Source organism: Narcine bancroftii, chromosome 3 (genome assembly GCF_036971445.1).
Source record: "Narcine bancroftii isolate sNarBan1 chromosome 3, sNarBan1.hap1, whole genome shotgun sequence".
Taxonomy (NCBI): domain Eukaryota; kingdom Metazoa; phylum Chordata; class Chondrichthyes; order Torpediniformes; family Narcinidae; genus Narcine; species Narcine bancroftii.
This window is the reverse complement of record NC_091471.1, coordinates 249,883,910-249,904,859: the sequence shown is the minus strand read 5'-3', so window position 1 is coordinate 249,904,859 and position 20,950 is coordinate 249,883,910. Positions and strand designations below refer to the sequence as shown.

General features: G+C 40.4%; 1 protein-coding gene across 4 annotated transcripts in view; it reads right to left on the bottom strand.

Annotated features, from left to right (window-relative positions):
- Positions 1-9,633: 9,633 nt before the first annotated feature.
- LOC138758515 (uncharacterized) overlaps positions 9,634-20,950 on the bottom strand; it is a 41,803-nt gene continuing 30,486 nt past the window's right edge. For 3 of the 4 annotated variants that reach the window (XM_069927519.1, XM_069927518.1, XM_069927520.1), the window contains 3 exons: positions 20,109-20,190; positions 15,440-15,469; positions 9,634-9,769 (listed from right to left, as the gene is read on the bottom strand). In XM_069927519.1, the coding sequence (XP_069783620.1) occupies positions 15,454-15,469; positions 20,109-20,190 (98 nt within the window). In that variant the 3' untranslated portion in view covers positions 9,634-9,769; positions 15,440-15,453. Of the gene's footprint in view, positions 9,770-15,439; positions 15,470-20,108; positions 20,191-20,950 lie in introns of those variants that run through there. The other variant, XR_011354314.1, reaches the window with a different exon arrangement.

Genomic DNA, 20,950 nt, shown 5'->3' with positions numbered 1-20,950 from the left:
TCGTCCGTGAAGCCAAGCCAAAGAAAAAATTGGTTAGTGGGAGAGGTAATAAGGGGACAAGGGTCTATTGCTGTGTCTGTGTGGTTGTCATTGATGTTTTTGCAGAGTGTGTTGCAGACTCGACTCGACGTGCTGGTCCCGAGGGTCAAGGATAAAGGATTAGGTGGGCATTGGACAGGGAGAGGGGGGGCGAATACGGGGGAGTATAAAAGTGGGGAGGATTTCCAAATCAATGATTAATACAGTATCTGAGTTTTAATGTTAATGGATTAAATGGGATGGTGAAGAAATAAATGAAAGTGTATATAACCTTTCTCCAAGTACAGAAAGAGAGCATCAGACATTAAAAAGTGGATGGGTGGGCTAGACAATCTTGTCCTCTAATTCTAAGGCAAGTGGAGTAGCGATTTTGATTGGGGAAAAATGTTCCAGCAAGAGAGTGGTCAAGGATAAAGCAGGAACATATGTAATGGTACATTGTCAGATATATTTTGAATCTTGGAATATATATGCCCCTAATTCTGACAATGAGAAATTTATACAAGATGTCTTTTTGAAATGCGGGGAGGGTAGAGAAAACATCCTGATTGGGTGAGACTTCAATTTTTGTCAGGATCCAGTTTTGGACAAGTCGACAAAAAGAGTAACAAGAGTTAAGGTGGCCAAATCTATGCTGGTCTTTATGAAAGAACTAAATTTAATCGTTGCATGGAGAAGGCAGGATCCAAGGGAGAGGGACTATTCCTTCCACTCAAAGTAACATGATTCCTGTACCAGGATAATTTATTTTTGGCATCAGCCCAATTAGAGGGAAGAATCATGGAAACCGAGTACATGGCAAGACTTTTGTCAGATCACTCCCCCCTGACACTTACGATTATGATGCTGGATAAACAGGAGATGATGCTTAGGTGGCACCTTAACCCATTGCTGTTGAAGAAACCAATGTTTTGTAGCTTTATTAGAACACAAGTAGACATGATTTGCGAGACTAACTGTATCTCTTGTAATGGATATAAATATTTGGGAGAATTTTAGTAAGATTAGTGGGTTACATACATACACACATTTTAAAACAGATCTTATTTGAAAGACTGAAGAATTCATATTCAATAATATTGCAGAAAGAATGGAGAATGCTATGCACATTTCACAAGTAGGTGCTAATTGAACTGACATCATAGAATGAAAGACCATTGTTTTGGAGGAGACAAACTGGTTACAAGTACCTTTCTGCAAAATGCTCACAGAAAGGTCACTCCTGGGGTTTGTTTATCTAAGACAACATCTTGACCAAGGAGAAGAATTCCTGTGGTTTGTTGAAGAAGGTGGGGCCTTTCCAAGTGAGAGAGTCACATGGGTTTTCTGGCAGTTGGAGAGAGAGAGAGGGAGAGAAGATGAGCCCTCTCAGCTACTGTGTGTGTGACACTAAAAAGAGACTGAACAGTCATGGCTGAAACAAGCCAGGAAGAGCTGGTTGGAAACAAAGTTCCAGAGCAGTGGATGGCTGGAACTTCTATCTGGAATAAGAGGAACAGAATGGAACTCTGTGGTGGCCTTAAAGAAAGTGGTTACCATCTGGAAAACCCTGATGGGGCATATTTCATCAGCGAGACAATGAGGTGACTAATGGTGGTACCTCAGTTGTGGAAATCCTGGAACAACAAATCTCTCTCTGCAAACCATGCAAGAACCTTCCAGAGCGGTAAACATTTACCTTTTGAGCACCAAAGCCTGGTGAACTTTATACATGTTAAATTCTGTGCACAGTATAAGAATTGCCTGCATCCAGAGAACTTGGAAGAAGGAGAAATGAGATTGAACTGTGAACCAAAGAACTTTTCTTAAATTTACACACACATTACATATACGTGCACTTAGAATTAGAAGGGGGTTAATTTGGGTTAGTTAAGTATAAAGATAAGCTGAAATTTGATTCTGTTTTCATGTTTAAAGTTGATTAAAATAACTGTTGTTTTAAAAATCACTTGTCTTGGTGAATGTCTATTGCTGCTGGGTTTTGGGGTCCTTTGGGCTCATAACACTCTACTGTGGATATATTTCTCATTTGGAACATTTTAAAGGCTTATTTGAGAGGCCAAATAATTGGGTATACTAAAATAATTAAGAGATAATATTTGAGAGAGGTAGAACAATTGGAACAGGAGATTACTGGATGAGAAAAGGATTTTCAAAGAATGGGCTCAGAGGAAAAATAGAAAGAATTATCAAATAAAAAGCTCAGATATAATACACATAGAATAGAGAAGATCATTTTAAAGTTGAAGCAGAAATATTATGAGCTAGAAGAAAGGACCATAACGTTCTCTCCTGGCAGCTGAGGGCAGAACAAGCTTTGAGAATAATTAATGCAATACAAAAGGGAATGAGAGGATTTCATACAAAGCCAAAGGAAATTAATGATACTTTATGAACAAAGTCAAAGGGGGAATCATGAAAAATAGATGATTTCCTGTGAAAATTAGAACTTCCAAATTTGGGTCAGGAAGAGCAGAGGGGCTGAATGCCCCCTTTACAACAGAATTCTACAGGGAATTTAAGGATCTTTTGATCCCCTTCTTTGTGGAGGTTGTGGGTCAGGCGATGGAGACCCGCACTCTTCCAGAATATTTTTCAATGGCAATTAATTCGGTGATTCCAAAAATGGACAGGGACCTCAAACCGTCTTCTTATAGACCCATTTCTTTACTGAATGCGGACTATAATTATTGCCAAACATTTGGCGAAACATTTGCTGAAATTAATAAATATTGACCAAGCAGGCTTTGTGCAGAAGTGACTGGCTGCAGATAATATAAGCAGACTGTTGAGCATTATTCACTTGGCACAGTCAAGCATAGCTGTGGCCTTGGATGCAGAGAAAGCATTTGACAAATTAAATTGGAATTTTTTATTCAAAGTGCTGGAGAAAATGGGATTGGGACCAACTTTTATAAATTAGGTGCTATATCATGCGCCCAAGGCTAAATTTGTGACCAACGGGCAAGTATCTTCAGCCTTCCCACTATCTAGATCAAGCCATTATCTATTCATATTAGCTATTGAACCATTGGCAGAATCCATTCACTGAGATCCACACATTAAGGGCTTCAGAATGGGTTAGGAAGAACACAAAATCTATCTGTTTGCTAATAATGTGTTGATATATCTGACAGACCCTGTAAACTCAATGGCCAGGCTTTATTCGATGCTGGAAGATTATTGGAAGATCTCTGTGTGAATAGAATTAATTGGATAAATGCAAAATTATGCCACTCACAAAGGGGGATTACAGTGAATTGAAAAAGAAAAACCAATTGAGATGGCCGCAAATGGAGATCAAGCGCCTGGGGGGTCAAGGTAGACAACAATTTATCAAATTTGTGCAATCTTAATTGTCTCCTTGCTCAAAAAAATCGAGGAGGACTTAAATAGGTGGATGACTTTGCCGATCACATTGATCAGCAGGGTCAATTGTGTAAAAATGAATGTGTTGCCAAGGCTTCAATATCTCTTTCATAATGTTTCCCTGGAGATTCTTTCAAAACCTCAACACAAAGGTAAGTAGATACCTTTGGAACAAAAAGGTAGCCAGGGTCTCCATGCAGAAATTACCATGGGACTATAGATTTCAAAAAATATTATTGGACAGCCCAGTTGATGTGGATCGCCTCACTTTTTGATGGGTGAGGTACACCATCCTGGCCACAAATTTGTCTGCACATAGTAGGTGAGAAAGTTACAGAGTTTATTTATAAATGGGATGCCAAATTGTTATCTGGCAAGAAGGATGGCCCCTTGCTCAAACTATAGGTGTGGAACAAAATTAACCGATGTATTGGCCAGAAGGTGGGGTTGTCCCCGCTGACTCAGAATAATTTAATAACATTGACTATTGTTAACAAGATCCTGGACCCCTGATGACACGAGGGGATCAGATGTATTGTAGATTGTTATGAGCAGGGGGCAGCTCATGTCGTTTGAGCAGTTAAGAATTAAATATGATTTGTCAAATAGGGTATTCTTTTGCTACTTTCAGTTAGGATATTTTTTGAGGGACAAATTAGGTCTAACCAGAGTTCAGTGACATGGAGGATCTGATTTGAAGAGGGAATGCAAAAAAAAGTTTATTTTAGTAATGTATTCCCTGGGGTTTCATAAGTCAAGGCAGTTGGACCTAGGTGTTACGATAGATTAATGGTGTTATTCAGACCCACGTCATGATAGCATGACCACAATAATTAACTCATGATATAGACTGGTGCAGTATAACTTTCTTCACCATATACCTCATGATGCAGAAATGAATAAAGGTAAACTAGAAATTTCAGATCAATGTTTCAGGAATAGAAACAAGAACCTTTGTGCTCTCAACCTGATCATGCTCCAAGATGAGGCCCTTTTGGGTAGAGCTTGGCCAAGTCCTGGTTTAAATCATAGGTAAAGAGTTTCTACAGGACCCAGAGTTATTCTTTTGATTTTCCAATTTGTTATTTGTCCTTGGTCAGTGGCATCTTGTTTTTTTTAAAGTTAAAGAAGTGTTTTTCATGTGTTAAGTTTCTTTATTTAAATGGTTAATGTGTTCTTTTTGTTTTGGGGGCGTGGTGGGGAGGGGGGATGTAACCAAACTCAGTAGAAAAAATGTTAATATACTTGATGAATGCAATTGTTGTACTGGGAATTATTGGAACTGTCTGAGTTTGGAAAAATCATAAATAAAAAAAATTAAACCTCCACAGACCTTTGGGTATAAAATTTCAAATATTCAGCATTCCCAGGAGGATATAACGAAAAATCATGTCTATCCTGTAGCTTTCATTAGATTTTCCAAGGTATTGATTAGAACAAGGAACCTCTCTAAGCCAAACTGCTGAGGCTAATTATAACTACCCTAGTTACTATTACCCTATTTACTACCCTATGTAAATTGTGCTTTTAATGAAAGAAATGTACAAAGCATTTTAATGCTGAATTAAATTCTCTGAGTATTATCAAGAAAGCAAAAACTGTAGATACTTTAACTTTGAAATAAAATAAATATTATCTGATGAATGGTTTGAATCATCAATTCTGTTTTTATCTCCATGAATGGAAATCAACCTACTTAGTACTCCCAGCACTCTGTTGGAGCACCTTGTGGATTTTAAGAATGGGATGGTGAGAGATCACACACATGCTCTCATTGATCGGACAGAGATGGAGATGGTGAGTAGCTTCAAATTGCTGGGAGTCTACATATTGGTGGACCTCTCCTGCAGCCAGCACATTGAGGCAACTGTGAAGAAGGCATGTCACATCTACTTTCTCAGAAGTCTGAAGAGAGCTTCCATGTCATTGAATACTCTATCAAATTTCAACAGATGTACTGTGGAAAGTATACTGACTGGTTGCATCATGGTCTGGTTTGGTCATCTGAGTGCCCTGAAAAATAGGCTGGAGAAAGTAGTAAACATCTCAGGCTCCTACTGAAGATATCAATGTTCTACCTCAAGAAGGCAGCCAATTCTGGTCACAATCTCTTCTTGGTTCTACTTTTGGGAGGGATGTGTAGAAGCCTTAAGTCTAGCTCCTCTAGGTTGAAGAACCCCAACAATTATCAGGCTCTTGAACCTCCACTTACTACCCAATTTATAAACTACTCCAGTAACTACAAAGAGTCCTGTCTACACTATTGAAAGCCACTTTTTTTTTCTCTTGCAAGAACCAAAACTAAGAATATTCATTAATTATCTATATTTTATATTTATTATCTCTTTCTGTACTGGGGTAATTTAATACATGCTATTGGAGTTATTTTTTTTAACAAAAGTATCTATTTGGCTCCAGCAATAAGAATTTTGGTGCATATGTACATTATAATTTTGTGAATGACAACAAACTCTACTCTATCATTATTATATATTCTAGCTATCTTCTCTTGAACTCCTGTTATTATTTGTAAAACCGCAATCACCCTAGGTCTCTATTAGAAGTTTATTTTACCTCTCCTCAAATTCACTTCAATGCCTCGAAGTTACAATATATTTTAGTACTACCCAACTCTAAGACACATGATCAAAATAAAACAGTTAACACATTAGTATTGGAGTATTTCAGACAAAAATGAAATTGCATAAGTTGTGATATTCTCAGACACAAAGTGTACTCCAATAATACATGATCCTTTGTTTTTACATTCATATTCCAAGTGAATTATGTAATGGAACCCCCCATAATCCACTTTTCATCTTCCTAGTTTTAATTTTCCACTGTAAATCAAAAATTAAAAGGAAGACAATAAATTTCATAATGACATAATATTCATAATCTCACTGGGGATTATAAATAGCTTGTCCTTTTAATAAAAAATTAAAAGGTTGTCCACCCCTTAGTTCCTCCAATGTACCACTTCTTTTGGTGAACTGGCTGTCTTCTGCCGTTGGCAGAGCTTGAAGTTAAATGTTGTTCTCTCCTTTTCTCATTCTTCACAAAGGGAATACTATTAGTGATAGGAGATTATTATAGCTTCTACACTTTAAGCAAAGGTCCTAGGAACATGTAACTACAATCATCTTTCCTGTTAGGCTTCCAGTCTCCTACAGCAACAATGAAAATCAGGAGGTCACCATGTACAAATTGTAGCAACAGTCTTTTGGGAAATAGTGCCTTAATATAACAAAAAAAAGATTGGAAATACAGATAATGCCAAAACTAATATAGTACAGTATGTAATTGCTATTAGGATTCTGTAGCTCACCTGAATGCTGAGCTGTGTTTTTCAATCTAATTCTAATATCGACAAAGTTCATGCGAATTACCCGACTATTTTATATTATTTTCATTCTAGTTATAAAATTTATGCTGGTAGAGAAACACTTTAATTTGTAGCACTGTGTTCAGAATTCTAATTTTGTTAGCCAGATACAATGCTAATGACGAGGAGTAAAAATAGCACCGCACATCATGCTTTATTAAATACATCATAAAATCTTTGGGGATGAGTAATAATTTTCATTGTTTCCCTATTCAGATCATCAGTAACAATTATGGCATCAAACAGTCTTTTGTAAATGTTACTCTTTGCTCAGAAGCATTGATCATTCTCTATGGAGATTAATTTCAGCCTCAATTTCTCCATTACTAATCTGGATCTATGACCTGACCTACAGATGCAGATTTGAAAGCAATATTTAGAACTGTAGCATTTGGACTATGAAGCAAATAATGAGACCGGCAGTCGATAGGCTTGTTCCAAAACTCACTACTTTATTGTTTGCTCACTGAGCGTCTTTAAAGGTGCTCCCTGGGAACCAGTTGCATTGCTGACTGGCAGCTATTCATACTTCACGTGTGTGGGCCCTATTCTTGAGGGGAAGGGGAAGATGCCCAGTCCACCTTGGTGCTGGCAGCTCCGACTGCGAGCGCGTTACAATCGGAGCCAGTTCGCCTGAACACTGAACATGCTGGTCACCACACAACTCCTCCCAGAACCGCCCATCTTGCCCCCCACAAGCCAAAGTCTGCACTTTCTTCTGTTTGGGCGGCCTGCCTCTACACTTGGATGCTATCCAAGTCCACATGCACCAGCTTTAATTGGTCAATCATGAACACCTCCTCTTTACCCCCCCCCCCAAGTCCAACACAAACGAAGACCCATTGTTTTTTTACTACTCTAAATGGCCCTTCGTATGGCTGCTGCAGTGGTGGCTGGTGTGCGTCCCTTCTAACAAAGACATACTCACAGGCCTTTAATTGTCTGGGAATGGAGCTCGGTTTTCATTTGTGTCAGGAGGTCAGGATGGCTGCCAGGTTACCCAGCCTTTTGCAGAGCTTGCTCAGGGCCACCGTGGTGTCTGCTTCTTGTCCCCTCAGAGCAGGGACTGCTTCCATGGACCAGTTTGGCTGAAGAAGCTTGCAGGTCTTTATTGGTCACTGTGTGAACCCTGAGTAGGACCAGGGAAGCCCATTCACCCAATTTAGGCCTTCAGCCTGGCCATAAGTGCTGATTTCGTGTCTATGGAAGTACTCCACCAGGCCATTTGATTGTGGGTGATAGGCTGTGGTGTGAAGCAGCTGGGTCCCAAACAAGCTGGCTATGGCAGCCCACAGGCTTGATGCGAACTGGGCACCTCTGTCCAATGTGATGTGGGGTGAGATGGCGAAACGCCATCTTGGAGTAGGCTGCTTCAACCATGTGCATGCTACAATCGATGCCAGTTCACCTGAACAACAAATATGTTGGTCGCCACAGTACTAAATTATTCTATCTTATAAATCCTATTACATCACTTTTATTTGTAAAAAGAAAACCCCAGTTTATTTAAAAAAGACATTTAATATTTGAAGTAAATCTATGGCTCTTTGTCACACCCAGTGCTTCTTTCCGTCTTTCTCAGTGACCTGACCTGCTTTGTATTCTACTGTGTGGACTATGGAGTTCAACATTCAGTTGTTTTTGGATTTTCTGATTGATCCGAAGCATTTATCATTCCAGAGAAAAGACCTCTGAATGGAATAGGATTACAAGAGGAAAGGAATCTGCTGGAGAAACCTAGCATATCAAGATGTATCAGTGGAAGAGAAAGAATGGTTGACATTTCTTGATGGAGCCTTCATCTAGGTTTCATTGAGAGTTCCAACCTAGAACTTTGAGAATTCTTTTTTTCCTGCTGATGCTGCTCAACCAGCTGATTTCCTCCAGCAGGTTGCTTTTTTGGCTCCAACTTCCAGCATCAACAGTCTCTTGTATCTTACCGATTTACAGGAGCCTTTCTTTTGTAGCCAACGGCAATCTTTTCATCAGTTCAAATAGGCTTCATGATACCCTCAGGATAACTCGGATGGACAATCAATACTGTTTTGTTAATGTTACCCACATGTCATGAGCAAATGAAGAAAATGTGCAATTCCCTCTATATGTTATAAAAGGCCTGATTTTGACCCTTAAACAATGCCAGCTCAATTGCAAACACTGGTATATAAAAAAGTAAATGGGATCATATATTTGCAAACCCAGTGTAGCATAGGTTTCCTGAAACTAGGTCGTTGCCAGAAATTTCAATACAAGGGTTTGTCTCTGTCTGACATTTGATTCTTCATTCATTCTGCATAAAAGGCAGTTTCAGACTTTTCCAGATATGCCTAGTTTGTTAATTGTTTGTCGAAAGATCTGTCCCTCCACAATATTTCCTACTAAATCCTAAAGTATATTTGAGTGCTCATTTTCAAATAATATCAAGCAAAATCATTGAGGAATCCTTCCACCCTGCACAAGGTTGTTCCCCTTCAGGAAAGAGTTAACAGGAGTGTCAGAGCCAGCACCACCAGGCAGAAAAACAGTTTCTTCTCACTGCTCACACTGACCATCTGAGCCTCTCATATTCATGAGGCAAAATTTATTTATTTATATAGATGAAATACTTGTCCTGCATATGCATTATTTATTGATATATGTGTTATGCCTGGTTGTGTGTCTGCGTGTTTTTGCATGGAGGACCAGAGAACACAGTTTTGTCGGGTTGTACTTGTGCAATAGGATGTCAATAAACTTGAGTTGACTTGCAATTGTACAGTTCTCAGATTTCTATATTATGTCTATATTATATTATTTCTATATTATATATTATTCTATATCATATAAATGAATGTAAAAGGATCAGTTAATCAGTTTATTATCAGCTTTTTGATTATAGCTACACAGCAATAAAATATACTTTACAAATGTTTAGTTTCCACACTCCCAGTCCTGAATGGGCAGTGTTTTCTGTAAATCCTGACAAGGTCCAAATTCCTGAAAATTAAATGAAATGAGAAAAATCGTCGATCATCAGTATCTTTACATCAATTTTCTCCTTTTCCTTTCCCATCAAAGGTATCGTTCAATGGGGCGTGGCAAGTTCAATGAAGTTCAGGGTCTCAATTCACAATATCAAAATCTGGACAATCAGAGCTCAAGGCGAGAAGCATGACAACAAAAGCAAACAACCCAGATGCGCACAGTTTTTTTTTGTAGAATTCACATAAATTATTGGGAAGAGAGAGAGAGAGGGAGAGAGAGAGAGAGAGAGAGAGAGAGAGAGAGAGAGAGAGAGAGAGAGAGAGAGAGAGAGAGGGGGGGGGGGAGGGGGAGGGGAGAGAGAGAGAGGCACTACATTCACGTAACATTTTTACAGTATAGCGTTATAATTCTTCTATTGTGGCTGATCATGCCACTTAGTTCTCGAACTGTCATTCAGAGATTTGGGCTCTCGCAGGACCGGGTGCCCAGCATGTGATGGGTTGGGAGAAGCAGACTGGTAGCGCAAGGCCGGGCAGTTGCTTTTCTTCTCTCCGAGTCGGCAGGTCGAATCACGTTTTCATCCGTGGATAATGACATTTGAACTGAACTGTTGAATTGCTAAACAATTCAATTCAGTGTTTGTAAAACCCACAAACAACTACAGTGGTGAGCCCAACAATCCAAAACGGCCTCCATTGTATTGGATAATGTTGGAAGGAAACAATTCAGGTCTACAGAACGCAGTTTCACTCAAACTGTCCCCCTTCTGGACATCACAACTGCAAGTATGGTTTGAACAAGCTGAAGCCCAATTCCACATATGCCAGATAACTGCCGACACCACAAAGTTCTATTATGTGGTCAATGTACTGGTCCAGGAAACTGCCAGATGCTTCATCAATGCCCTTTGCCAACCACCAGCTGACAACAAGTATGAAAAGATCAAGCATAAATCTGGTCTCTCCTACTGCAAAAGGGTGGCAAAACTGCTGCACACGGATGGCCTGGGCAACCGCAAACTGTCCACATTCATGAACAAAATGGTCACCCTGATGGATGGACACAGGACCTGCCTCCTCTTCAAACAGGTTTTCCTTCAGCAAATTCCTGAGGACATCTGCCTGCTCCTCTCAGGTGACAATTTTACCAACTCCTGACCGCTGGCAGCCCAAGCGGACATACTATGGCAAGCCAAACAGCAGGGGGAAGCAACTCTCAAACGGATGGTGGCTGTCCCTCATCAGATGATACAGGACAGCCCCAGGCCTCCACGGAAAGAACAAAAGCAACAGCAGCCTTGAATAACGCCAGTAAGGAAAAGTGGTGCTACTACCACCAAAGACGCCGATCATCCTGCACACATCAGGGAAATGCTTGGCTAGCCCTCGGTAGTGGCAATGGAGCTGACCAAAAAAATGGACCCCATCGTCATTTGGGGCGGCGTTTTCTCATTGACACGGGAGCAGAGGTCAGTGTGTTGTTCCCTCGAGCATTGACACTCATTCCAGAAAGAAAGTGACCCCTGCCAACATCTTCCTGCCATTGCTGATGTCTCACAACGCTGCTGGGCGCCGATTTAATCTGGGCGCACATCCTGCTGGTCGATTTGAAAGGACAATGTCTCATCAGTTCCAAGATGTTCGAATCGACTGCCTTGTGCCATGCCAAAATGACTGCACTCCACCTCGGCTCGGTGATCTTCTCTGACAATGAGTATGCCAGGATTCTAGCTGATTTCCCAGGAGCTCTTCACTATCCGGCATTTATGCTACTTTCTTGTGGGCAGGGATTTCACAGCTTTCACGGACCATAAAACCACTCATGTTTGCCTTTGCCAAAGTGTCTGACCCAATAGCAGTGCCAACTGACCTACACGATTTCCTTCCAGCACATTGCAGGCAAGAGTAACTTGGTGGCAGAAGCATTATCTCGTACAGCCATCAATGCCATCCACGCTCTGGTCCCAGGTGTCGACTACGCAGCTGTGGTGGCCGCCCAGCGAGATGAAGAGGTGCTCACCTACCGCACTGCTATCTCAAACCTAAAGTTTGGGCCCACTGACACCACACTCCTCTGCGATGTGTTTACTGGACAGCCAAGACCCATCATCTCCGCTGCCTAGCAACACTGGATCTTCGACATGATTCATGGCTTAGCTCCCCCTTCCATTTGGGCAACAAATAAACTTATTGCAGATAAGCATGTGGCATGGGTTGTGCAAACATGTCAGCAACTGGGTCAGACTGTGCATCCCCTGTCAAATCTCCAAGATTCAGTGACACATCAAGCACGACTGCAGAACTTCGTCCCGACATACCAATGTTTCAACCACATCCATGTTGACATCATGGGACCGCTGCCCCCATCCAGAGGTGTCACCAAACTTTTCACCATTGTGGACAGATTCATGAGATGGCCAGAGGTCGTCCCACTCTCGGACACCTCCACTGTGACCTGTGCATGTGCTCTCACTGGATAGCCCATTTCGGCTTGCCGCATGTTCATCTCTGGGATTGCCACCCGCAAGCAAATGGCACAGTGGAACGTTTTCATCAGCACATGAATGCACAAGGCATGGCTCACGGGCCCAGACTGAATTGTCAAATTGTTGTTGGTCATGCTAGACATTCGCACTGCCCCAAAGGAGGACCAGGCAACTTCCTCTGCTGAGCTGGTGTATGGCGCCCCGCTTATGGTACCAGGGGACTTCATCCCAGCAGTGTGTGGACATCAAGAACCACCCGTGACCACACTGTCGTGCCTCTATGAGAAAGTGAGCACTCTTTCTTCAGTCCCAACACCCTGACATGGTCTCACAATCAAATATGTCCCACTCGAACTCCAGGACTGCCAGAACATTTTCCTTCGCCAAGATTCCCACCATACACCTCTGAAAAAGCCATACAAGGGGCCCTTCAGAGTATTACAAAATGATGCCACGGTTTTCATCATCGACATGAATGGCAGACTTGAGACTGTTTCTGTGGACCGTCTCAAGCCGGCACATTTGGACATTGACCAACCAGTGCAGGTGGCACAACCCCGCTGTAAGAGGGCATCCACCATCAAGACCAAGCCCATCCTCAACCCGACAACCTGACTACCTCCAATACTCTGGTTCTGGGGGTGGGGTGTGGGTGGGGGAGTCATGTGGTGGATTGCATCACTGAGTTACTGAACTGTCATTCGGAGGTTCAGAATCTCGTGGGAGAGGTGCCTAGCACATGATAGGTTGGGAGAAGCAGACTGGTAGCACGAGACTGGGCAGTTGCTCTTCCTCTCCTTAAGATGGCAGGTTGACTCACGTTTTCGACCATGGATAATGACATTTGAACTGAACTGTTAAGCAATTAAACTCAGTATTTGTACAACCCACAAATACACTATTTTATTATTAGTTATTGTTGTTAATCTCCTACTGTGCCTAATGTATAAATTAATCTTTATCATAGGTTTGCATGTATAGGAAATAACATTGTATATCTGTGGTTTCAGGCATCTTCTGGGGGTCTTGGAACATATCCTCTGTGGATGGGGGGGGGGGGGGTGGGGTGGGGGAGGGGGAAGGAACTACTGTAAAGGTTTAGAAATGGAAAATGAGAGGAACCCATAAAACAGTGCAATATTGACCTGGACAATGAAAACTAGCTCATGGTTTAGAAGAATTACAGAGGTTAAAGTGAAGAAGTAGTAGCACCTAGTCCAGGGGCCAAACCACAGCTTCCGAGCCACATGTAGCTCTTTGACGTGTAATGTGTGGCTCACGGAAATATATTAGCTGGAGGAGATATCAGCATTCCTGACACTGAATCCCTGCAGCCAGACCAGGGGGTCATGGGACAGTCACCACCCAGGCTATGTGACAAGGAGAGGAACAGGGAAAGGGGACTGCCCCTGCAGAGGAGAGGAGTGAGCAGTGCATGCTGGAGTAAGGTTCTCCTTGCACAGGCCAGGCCACACCACAGCAAAGTGCTGCCAAGGTAGGGTGTTCAGTAGGAAGGCCAGGTAAAGCTGAAGGTCCTCTTCTGGAGAGGTCGGGAAGCCAGGGCTAGGCCAGAAGAGCTCTGATGAGGCATGGCCTGCCCTAACGATGGGATGTCTGTCCAGGCCCTCTAGCAGAGGGGAAGCAAGAAGACAAAGATGGGGAGGAGCGGCTGGAGGGACTCACCAATGAGGACCTCATCTAGGCGCCAAGCCGGGACAGAGCTGGAGCTGGCAGCAGCAGTGAAGGTCCTGTCAGTGGCACACGGGCAAGCCCTGGCCCCATGGGATGGAAAGTCAGCACCAGGCAGCATAGAGCTTAGTCTGTTCCGTACCCCAGCCTCCACTCTCAGCAGCATCTTCCTCCTGGAAGATGTGACTGGGACGTGGAGGAGCAGAGCTGTGGGCCCTCAAGCTTTGCCCTGCTGCAATTTTCCATTGGGTTGCTTCTTGCATTGTGCATTCACTGTAGATGCTACAATGGAGTAGGTATCTGCAGAGACCAGTGGCAGCAGTATTCCCAAAGGGAACTTAACAGAAACAGAAGCAGGAGTCCTCCATCCGGCTTGCTGAGCCTGCTCCCACATTCATTAAGAAGCAAAAATATATCTTGCTGTACAGGAAATCCCCAACTTACGACCATAATTGGGACTGAAGGATCAGTTGTATTTCGGAATGGACACAAGTCAGAATTTTGCCTGCACGTGTGGAGTACCAAAGTCTTAAAGCAAACTTTTAAATCAAATAATTTTTTCATAGTAGATTTTTGTTGTATTTGACAGGGCACGTAAGAGCCAAAATGTGCGTATTTTCCTCATTATTCAGTGCTCTGGGGCCATATTGATCTCTGTGCGCATCCACTGATCTTCTGTTGGCACATGCGTGGTGAGTTCACATATTGGAGTTCGGTTGGCGCATACAGGAGAATTAAGTACCCTGACGACATTAACTCTCATGCATGCGCCAATGGTACTCCATATGCTAACCCACCATGCATGCGCCAGCTGAACTCAAATACGCTAACCCACCATGCATGCATCAACTGAACTTCAATACGCAAACCCTCTGCGCGTGCACCAACCAAAGACTAACGCATGCACACAGGAATCAAGATGGTTCGGCCCAGCCTATGGACCAGAGGATACCAAATAACAAGGTAAGTATGCACATTTTGGCTCTTACATGTCCTGTATCCCTGTTATAGTTTGTCAAATACAACATAAACCAAGTAAATTTTATATTTTTCTTATATTTAAAAAAATTTGGTTGTATGTGCGGATGGACATAAATTGAGTAGGTCGTAAACTGAGGAAGTCGAAGGTCGGGGAGTATTTGTATCTGAAATATATTTAACAAGGCAGCCTCTACTGCTTCCTTGGGCAGATTTCCACAGAAAATCCAAGAATTTTGAAAATATTTGGTAAGTGTATGTGTACTTTTTGATTATTGAAACTAATACAAATTAGCTGTTTAAAAACTACATTCACGAATATTATTAAGTAGATGTATTTCTTAAAATTTATATAATTTTTTCGAACAAAATATGCATGTAAGAGTAAAAACATGTATGTAATATTCTTTCATGTTTTGTGATTCTGAAACATCTGAAGTTTATTGTATGTGGCTCTACATTAAGCAAATTTGGCTGCCCCTGACTTAGTCCCACTTTTGCAAATATCTCTGTGATGCAGGATCACTCACCTCAATTTACAATGTCACTTTTGGTCACGTCTAAAATGGAAGCACAAATAGGGATTGGAGTGAACAGCACAGTGTACAACGGGAAGTTTATAAAACTTTACAAACTATGTAAAAAGAAGCAAGATCTATTCTTTCAACTTCAGCACTATTCATGGAGACAGGGATATGGACTCTGCCCTCTCTCTTGAAGTCAATGATCATCTTCTTTGTCATACTGATATTGTATGTGAGAGAGAGAGAGAGAGAGAGAGAGATTGTTATCTTGGCTCCATGCCACAAAACTTTCAATCTCTTTCCTGTATCTGACTCATCGTTATTTGATACGTGGTCTACTACTCAGGGGTAGTCGTTAAATCTGAAGATGGAATTAGAACAGTATTTTGCTGTGTAAGCATTTGTGTAGAGAGAATATAGCAGTGGACTGAGTATACATCCTTGTTGAGTGTGATTCAGAGGTGGGGGGAACTTGTCACGTGATGCTGTCGGATTAACAAGCAGGCTCCTGACTCCCTTGGTTAATGAGTAAAAAAGTGCTAATTAAATAATGTTTTAAAGTTATTAACATTTAAAAGATACTTTTAAAAACTTCTACTTTACATTTATAATGCCTCCAAAAAAAGAGAAATTATTTACGGCTGCGTCTGGAGCCTGACGGAAAAAAAGAAGTGACTTGAGGGCTACCCTGATGTTGATGCATGGACCTAGCACTCGGGCTGCCCCCCCTGTTCGATTGAGTCTTTTGGAAAGCCCTCCACTGGTGTCTCCTTTCCACCACAACAGAGAGATGACGTTGAGAGGAACCCGGAAATGAAATGCGCGTGCGTGAGAAGCTGTACGTGCGCGGCACGGATGTTCAGAAAGCATTACTGGGAGTAAGGCCTCAGAGTGTTGAGAAGTTGGGAACTTCTACTTCAGCTCCTGATGGTGAAGACTTGGGCTCCAGAGGAGGAATGATGGCTGAAGATGAAGAAGAAAAAGAACAACAGCATTTTGTTGAATAAATTAGTTATTTCACACCTAAAGTAGAAGAGTTAACCACAGTGATAAAACATCAGTTTAAAGTAATGAAGGGGGAAATGAAAGAAGGTTGAAGGCTGAAATGAAAGAAACGAAGGCAGAAATGAAAGAGGAAACTAATAAAATCTTAGATGTTATGAATAAAATGAAGAGGTTGGAGAAAATGCATGAGAAAATCACAAGCCAGGATGATATGCAACATGTTGAAGACAGGGTATCTACTGTGGAAAATACTGCAACTAGTTTAATTACATTGAATTAAAAGCTTTTAGACAAAGTGGATGTATTGGAGAATTTCAGTAGAAGAAATAATATTAAAATAATCGGCCTTCAGGAAGTAAAAGAAGGTCCTGATGCAATTTGTTTCTTTCAAAATTGGATTCCTAAAGTTTTGGGAGAGCAGAATTTTGAAAACCCAATTGAAATTGAAAGAGCTCATAGCCTCTTACTAATCAAAGACTGTGTTCTATACCAATTAAATTCCGATGTTATCAAGATGGAGAGAAGGTTTTAAGTCTTGTTGTCAAAGGGGCAAGAGAACGGCAAGGCCCATTGCAATGGAAGGAGATAAAATTATATTCTCTCCGGATCTGAGTGAAGATTTGTTGAAGAGAAGGAAAGAATTTAACTCCGTTAAGAAAATTCTCTTTGACAAAAACTATAAATTTGTTCTTCGTTACCCTACAACTTTGAAGATTTTTGTGCCTGGAGACCAAAATAGATTCTTTTCAAACTTTGCTCAAGCAGAATTTGCTCAGAGTCTCCCTAGAGCACAGCCTCAAGGGGATGTTGTACCTTTGATGGGATGAATTATTTCCTTTTTCTTTTCTCATTTTATTATTATTGGAAATGGGAAAGTTTGTTAGATGGAAGAAACTGAATAACAATTATTCTTTTTTTTTTCTCTTTTCTTTTGACTTCCAGGAAGCCATTTAAATTAATTAAATTTAATGTATTAAATGTATCAAGGGAGTTGGGAGGAGTTGGGGGGGGGGGGAGTGCTAATTGCTGTGGGATTATGTACATTTTTGTGACCTTATTCACAACCTGTAAAATGGAGGGAGGTAATGTACTTTTAAACAACACTTATGGGAATGGTTTTCTTTTATATCAATATAGTTATAAGTAAGGGATCGTATACTATTTGTATCTTTATTTATATCTCTTTTTTTCTTTGAATTGCTGGAGGAAATGTGTACTGGCACAAGAAATATTACTTATTGGAAATAAAGGAGACTTGCTGGGGAGATGTTGGAAGTGGGGTAGATTATATTTTATCTAGATGAGTAAGATAATGAAGTTTGTAAATTTTAATGTTAATGGGTTAAATGGACATGTTAAAAGGAAGAAAGTATTAATATATTAAGAAAATAGGAGGTGATGGAGCCTTTCTTCAAGTAAAAAAGAATATTTGAAATTAAAAAGGGTTGGATACATAGTGTCTTCTTCGTTTAATTCTAAGGCGAAGGTGTGGCAATTTTGATTAAAAAAAATCTTCCAATTAAAATCCAAAGGGTTGTGACAGACCCAGCAGGGAAATATGTAATGGTACCCTGCCAAATGCGGATTTTTAAATACTTGTATACTCCGAATATTGACGATGAGAAATTTATTCAGGAAATGTTTCTTAATCGAGCAGAGCCACATGACAAGATTTTAATAGGAGGAGATTCTAATTTTTGTTTAGATCCATTGTTAGATAGATCTACTCGAGTAAATACTAAAACAAAAGCAGCTAAAGCCTCATTGGTTTTGATGAAAGATTTGAATTTAATAGATTTATGGAGAAGGAGTCATCAAAGTGTGACTCTGAAGATAAGCATAGACAATTAATTAATAAAAAAACCCAGTATAATATATTGCAAACTTATAGAACTGAGAAAGCAATTATCAGAATGAAACAAAGATATTACAAATTAGGTGAGAGATTGCAAAAAGTATTAGCTTGGCAATTAAAGGCAGAATAGATTTTGAGAATAATCAATGCAATTAAAAAGGATAATAGTGTGGTTACTTATAAACCTCAAGAAATAAATGAATAATTTCAAATTTATTATTTGAAATTATGTAGTTTTGCATGCAGAAATTCAAAGTTGTATTCCTTTGTAAAAAAATGGCTTGAGAAATAAATATGCTAGTTTTTGGCAAATTTGGCACCCATATGCCCAAATATTAAGATTTAATTTGTAATAATGTCTTCTCTATGCCTCGAGACCTGCAAGATTCTCCTCTGACTTGTAAGGAAGAATTCTTAGAAGACATCTCTCTGCGCAATCCTAAAAAAAAATTTTCTTTTGTTTCTATGTTTATAAAGATATAATATATTTTATATATTAACTGTTCTGAGGGTAGGGGGGGGGAGGGAGTTGGGAGTGGAAGGGGTGAATACCATCATGTATGTAATTTTAATTTGTTGTTTTTGTAAAGTATAATTAGATGAATTTTGATTACTGCATGTATGGAAAATTTTTAAATATTTAAAAAAATGTGATTCTGGAGGAGATGTTTTTACCCATCTTCACTGATTGTGGTCAAGGTTCCAATTGCAGGGGTGGAGGAAACGCTGAGGCCTAGATCCTGGAGTTTGGGAATGAGTTTACTGGGGACTATGAGATTGAAGGCAGTCACAGAACATATCATCAAGCAGTCTTGTGCTGTTGCATTCTGTGCTGCTGGGCTTTGCTTTATATTTATGATAGCTTTGATAGCATGCATTCCTTCTCATCGTCACCGCATGGGTGTACGTTCACTTGGGACCAGCTTGGTGCAGCACTGTCTCTTAGCTTCTCTCCCGGCCATGGCTTATCGGAGCACATATTTGGATTTCTTGTTGAGGGCCAAGTCACCTGACTAGTTGGCTAACTTCCCTGTTCATCCATGGTTTTTATTTGGCGAAAATCTTTATTATTTACCTGGACATGCTGTTTTATACTTATTGATGAAGGTGGTGGCAGTGATGGTGTGCTGAATGGTTGAACACAAACTAGTCTACTAATTTGAAGCAGTCATGTAGGATGTCATCTGTATCCTCGGACTATTGCTGAATAACTTTCATCACTGAGCCCTCCCTCCTCAGCCTTTGCTTAAATTATGCAGGAAGCATCAGCAAAACCTGATGATCTGACTTGCAGAATTGAGGATGTGGTAACTGTTGTCCATGATGTTGGAATCCTGGGTGGGGCAGGAGATGTGCTGTTGGAGTTGGTCAAGAGATTCAAAGAAGATTAACAGGCAAAGACCATGGTGAGCCAAAGATGGAAGGAATCAGAGCCAAAGTTTTTCTGAAAGCAGGAAGTCAGGTTGATGATTCCCTATGCTGTCCACCAAAATCATTCCTCAGTTTCTGTCAGAGAGTGACTTCTGGAAAGAACTGGTCATTGTATGGTCCCATAGAAGGAAGGCAACTTAGGAAGTGATCTTGAGTGCTGTGGATGATGATAAGGTGCAACATTAATGCAAGATTCTTTCCAAGTGATTAATGGCTTGATCTCAATATTGCAACAGTCTTGAAGGCATCTGACCTTTCTCCAAGGATATGCATAATCATTTAAAGTTTCAAAAATATCCCATTGCCTAAAGAGTAATGCTTGTATCTTATAATTCAAGACATTTTGCATCTGTTTGTATCCGTACAATGTGAACTGGAACTTACATTTTCTTTATTAGCTTTCTTGGTAAAAAGAACCATGCGAGTATCAGTAAAATAGCAAAACCAACCAGAACGGCTAAAATAACTGAAAAAGAAGAAAAAGGAGTTAGTAACATTGGACTAATGGAGCTTTATCAATCCTGTTTCTGACACAGAAATGGGTATATGGAGCTAAAGTATTTGTAAACCACTACATTCTTAAAATACGCCCTTTTTTGTAACTTTTTTTCTTTATTGCACTATGAACTGTCTCAACAACAATATGTACAAATATTCTTCATTAAATATACACAGTAACATTTTAATATTCCTGGTGAAAGACATTTGATACCCTGAATGTATTGTGAGAGCAACATCATTGTCCCGATGTGGTGATGGACTTACAATTATGTTATCCGTGATTTGGTTAGAGACGAGCTGTCCATTTATGGTGAAAAATAAAGAGTATTGCATGGGAATCTAAACCAGGTTAAGAAAATGCAGTGAAAAAGCAGAGATACTAAATAGCAAGACCAATGGTCCACTTCAAATTGGAAAATTTTGTTTCAGTTATTAAATAAGAAAGCTGGTATCAGGAAGGTGATCATTTGACATGGACTTTGGCAGCAATACCTATGTACTGCAAATAAATAATTAAAAGTTACAAATGCAGCTAAATGCTGATAGACTGGGTATATCATTCCACACCTCTCTCATAAGTGAAGCTTCAGGAGGAGTAGTGTTCATGTGTCAACAATGTGCCTGCTTTACAAGGGAAGCAAAGGTTTCTTTTATTCTCACTTAATACTTAAAAAAATGCAATATACATTATATACCACCTTTTCTCTGCAAGCAAACAAAGAGTT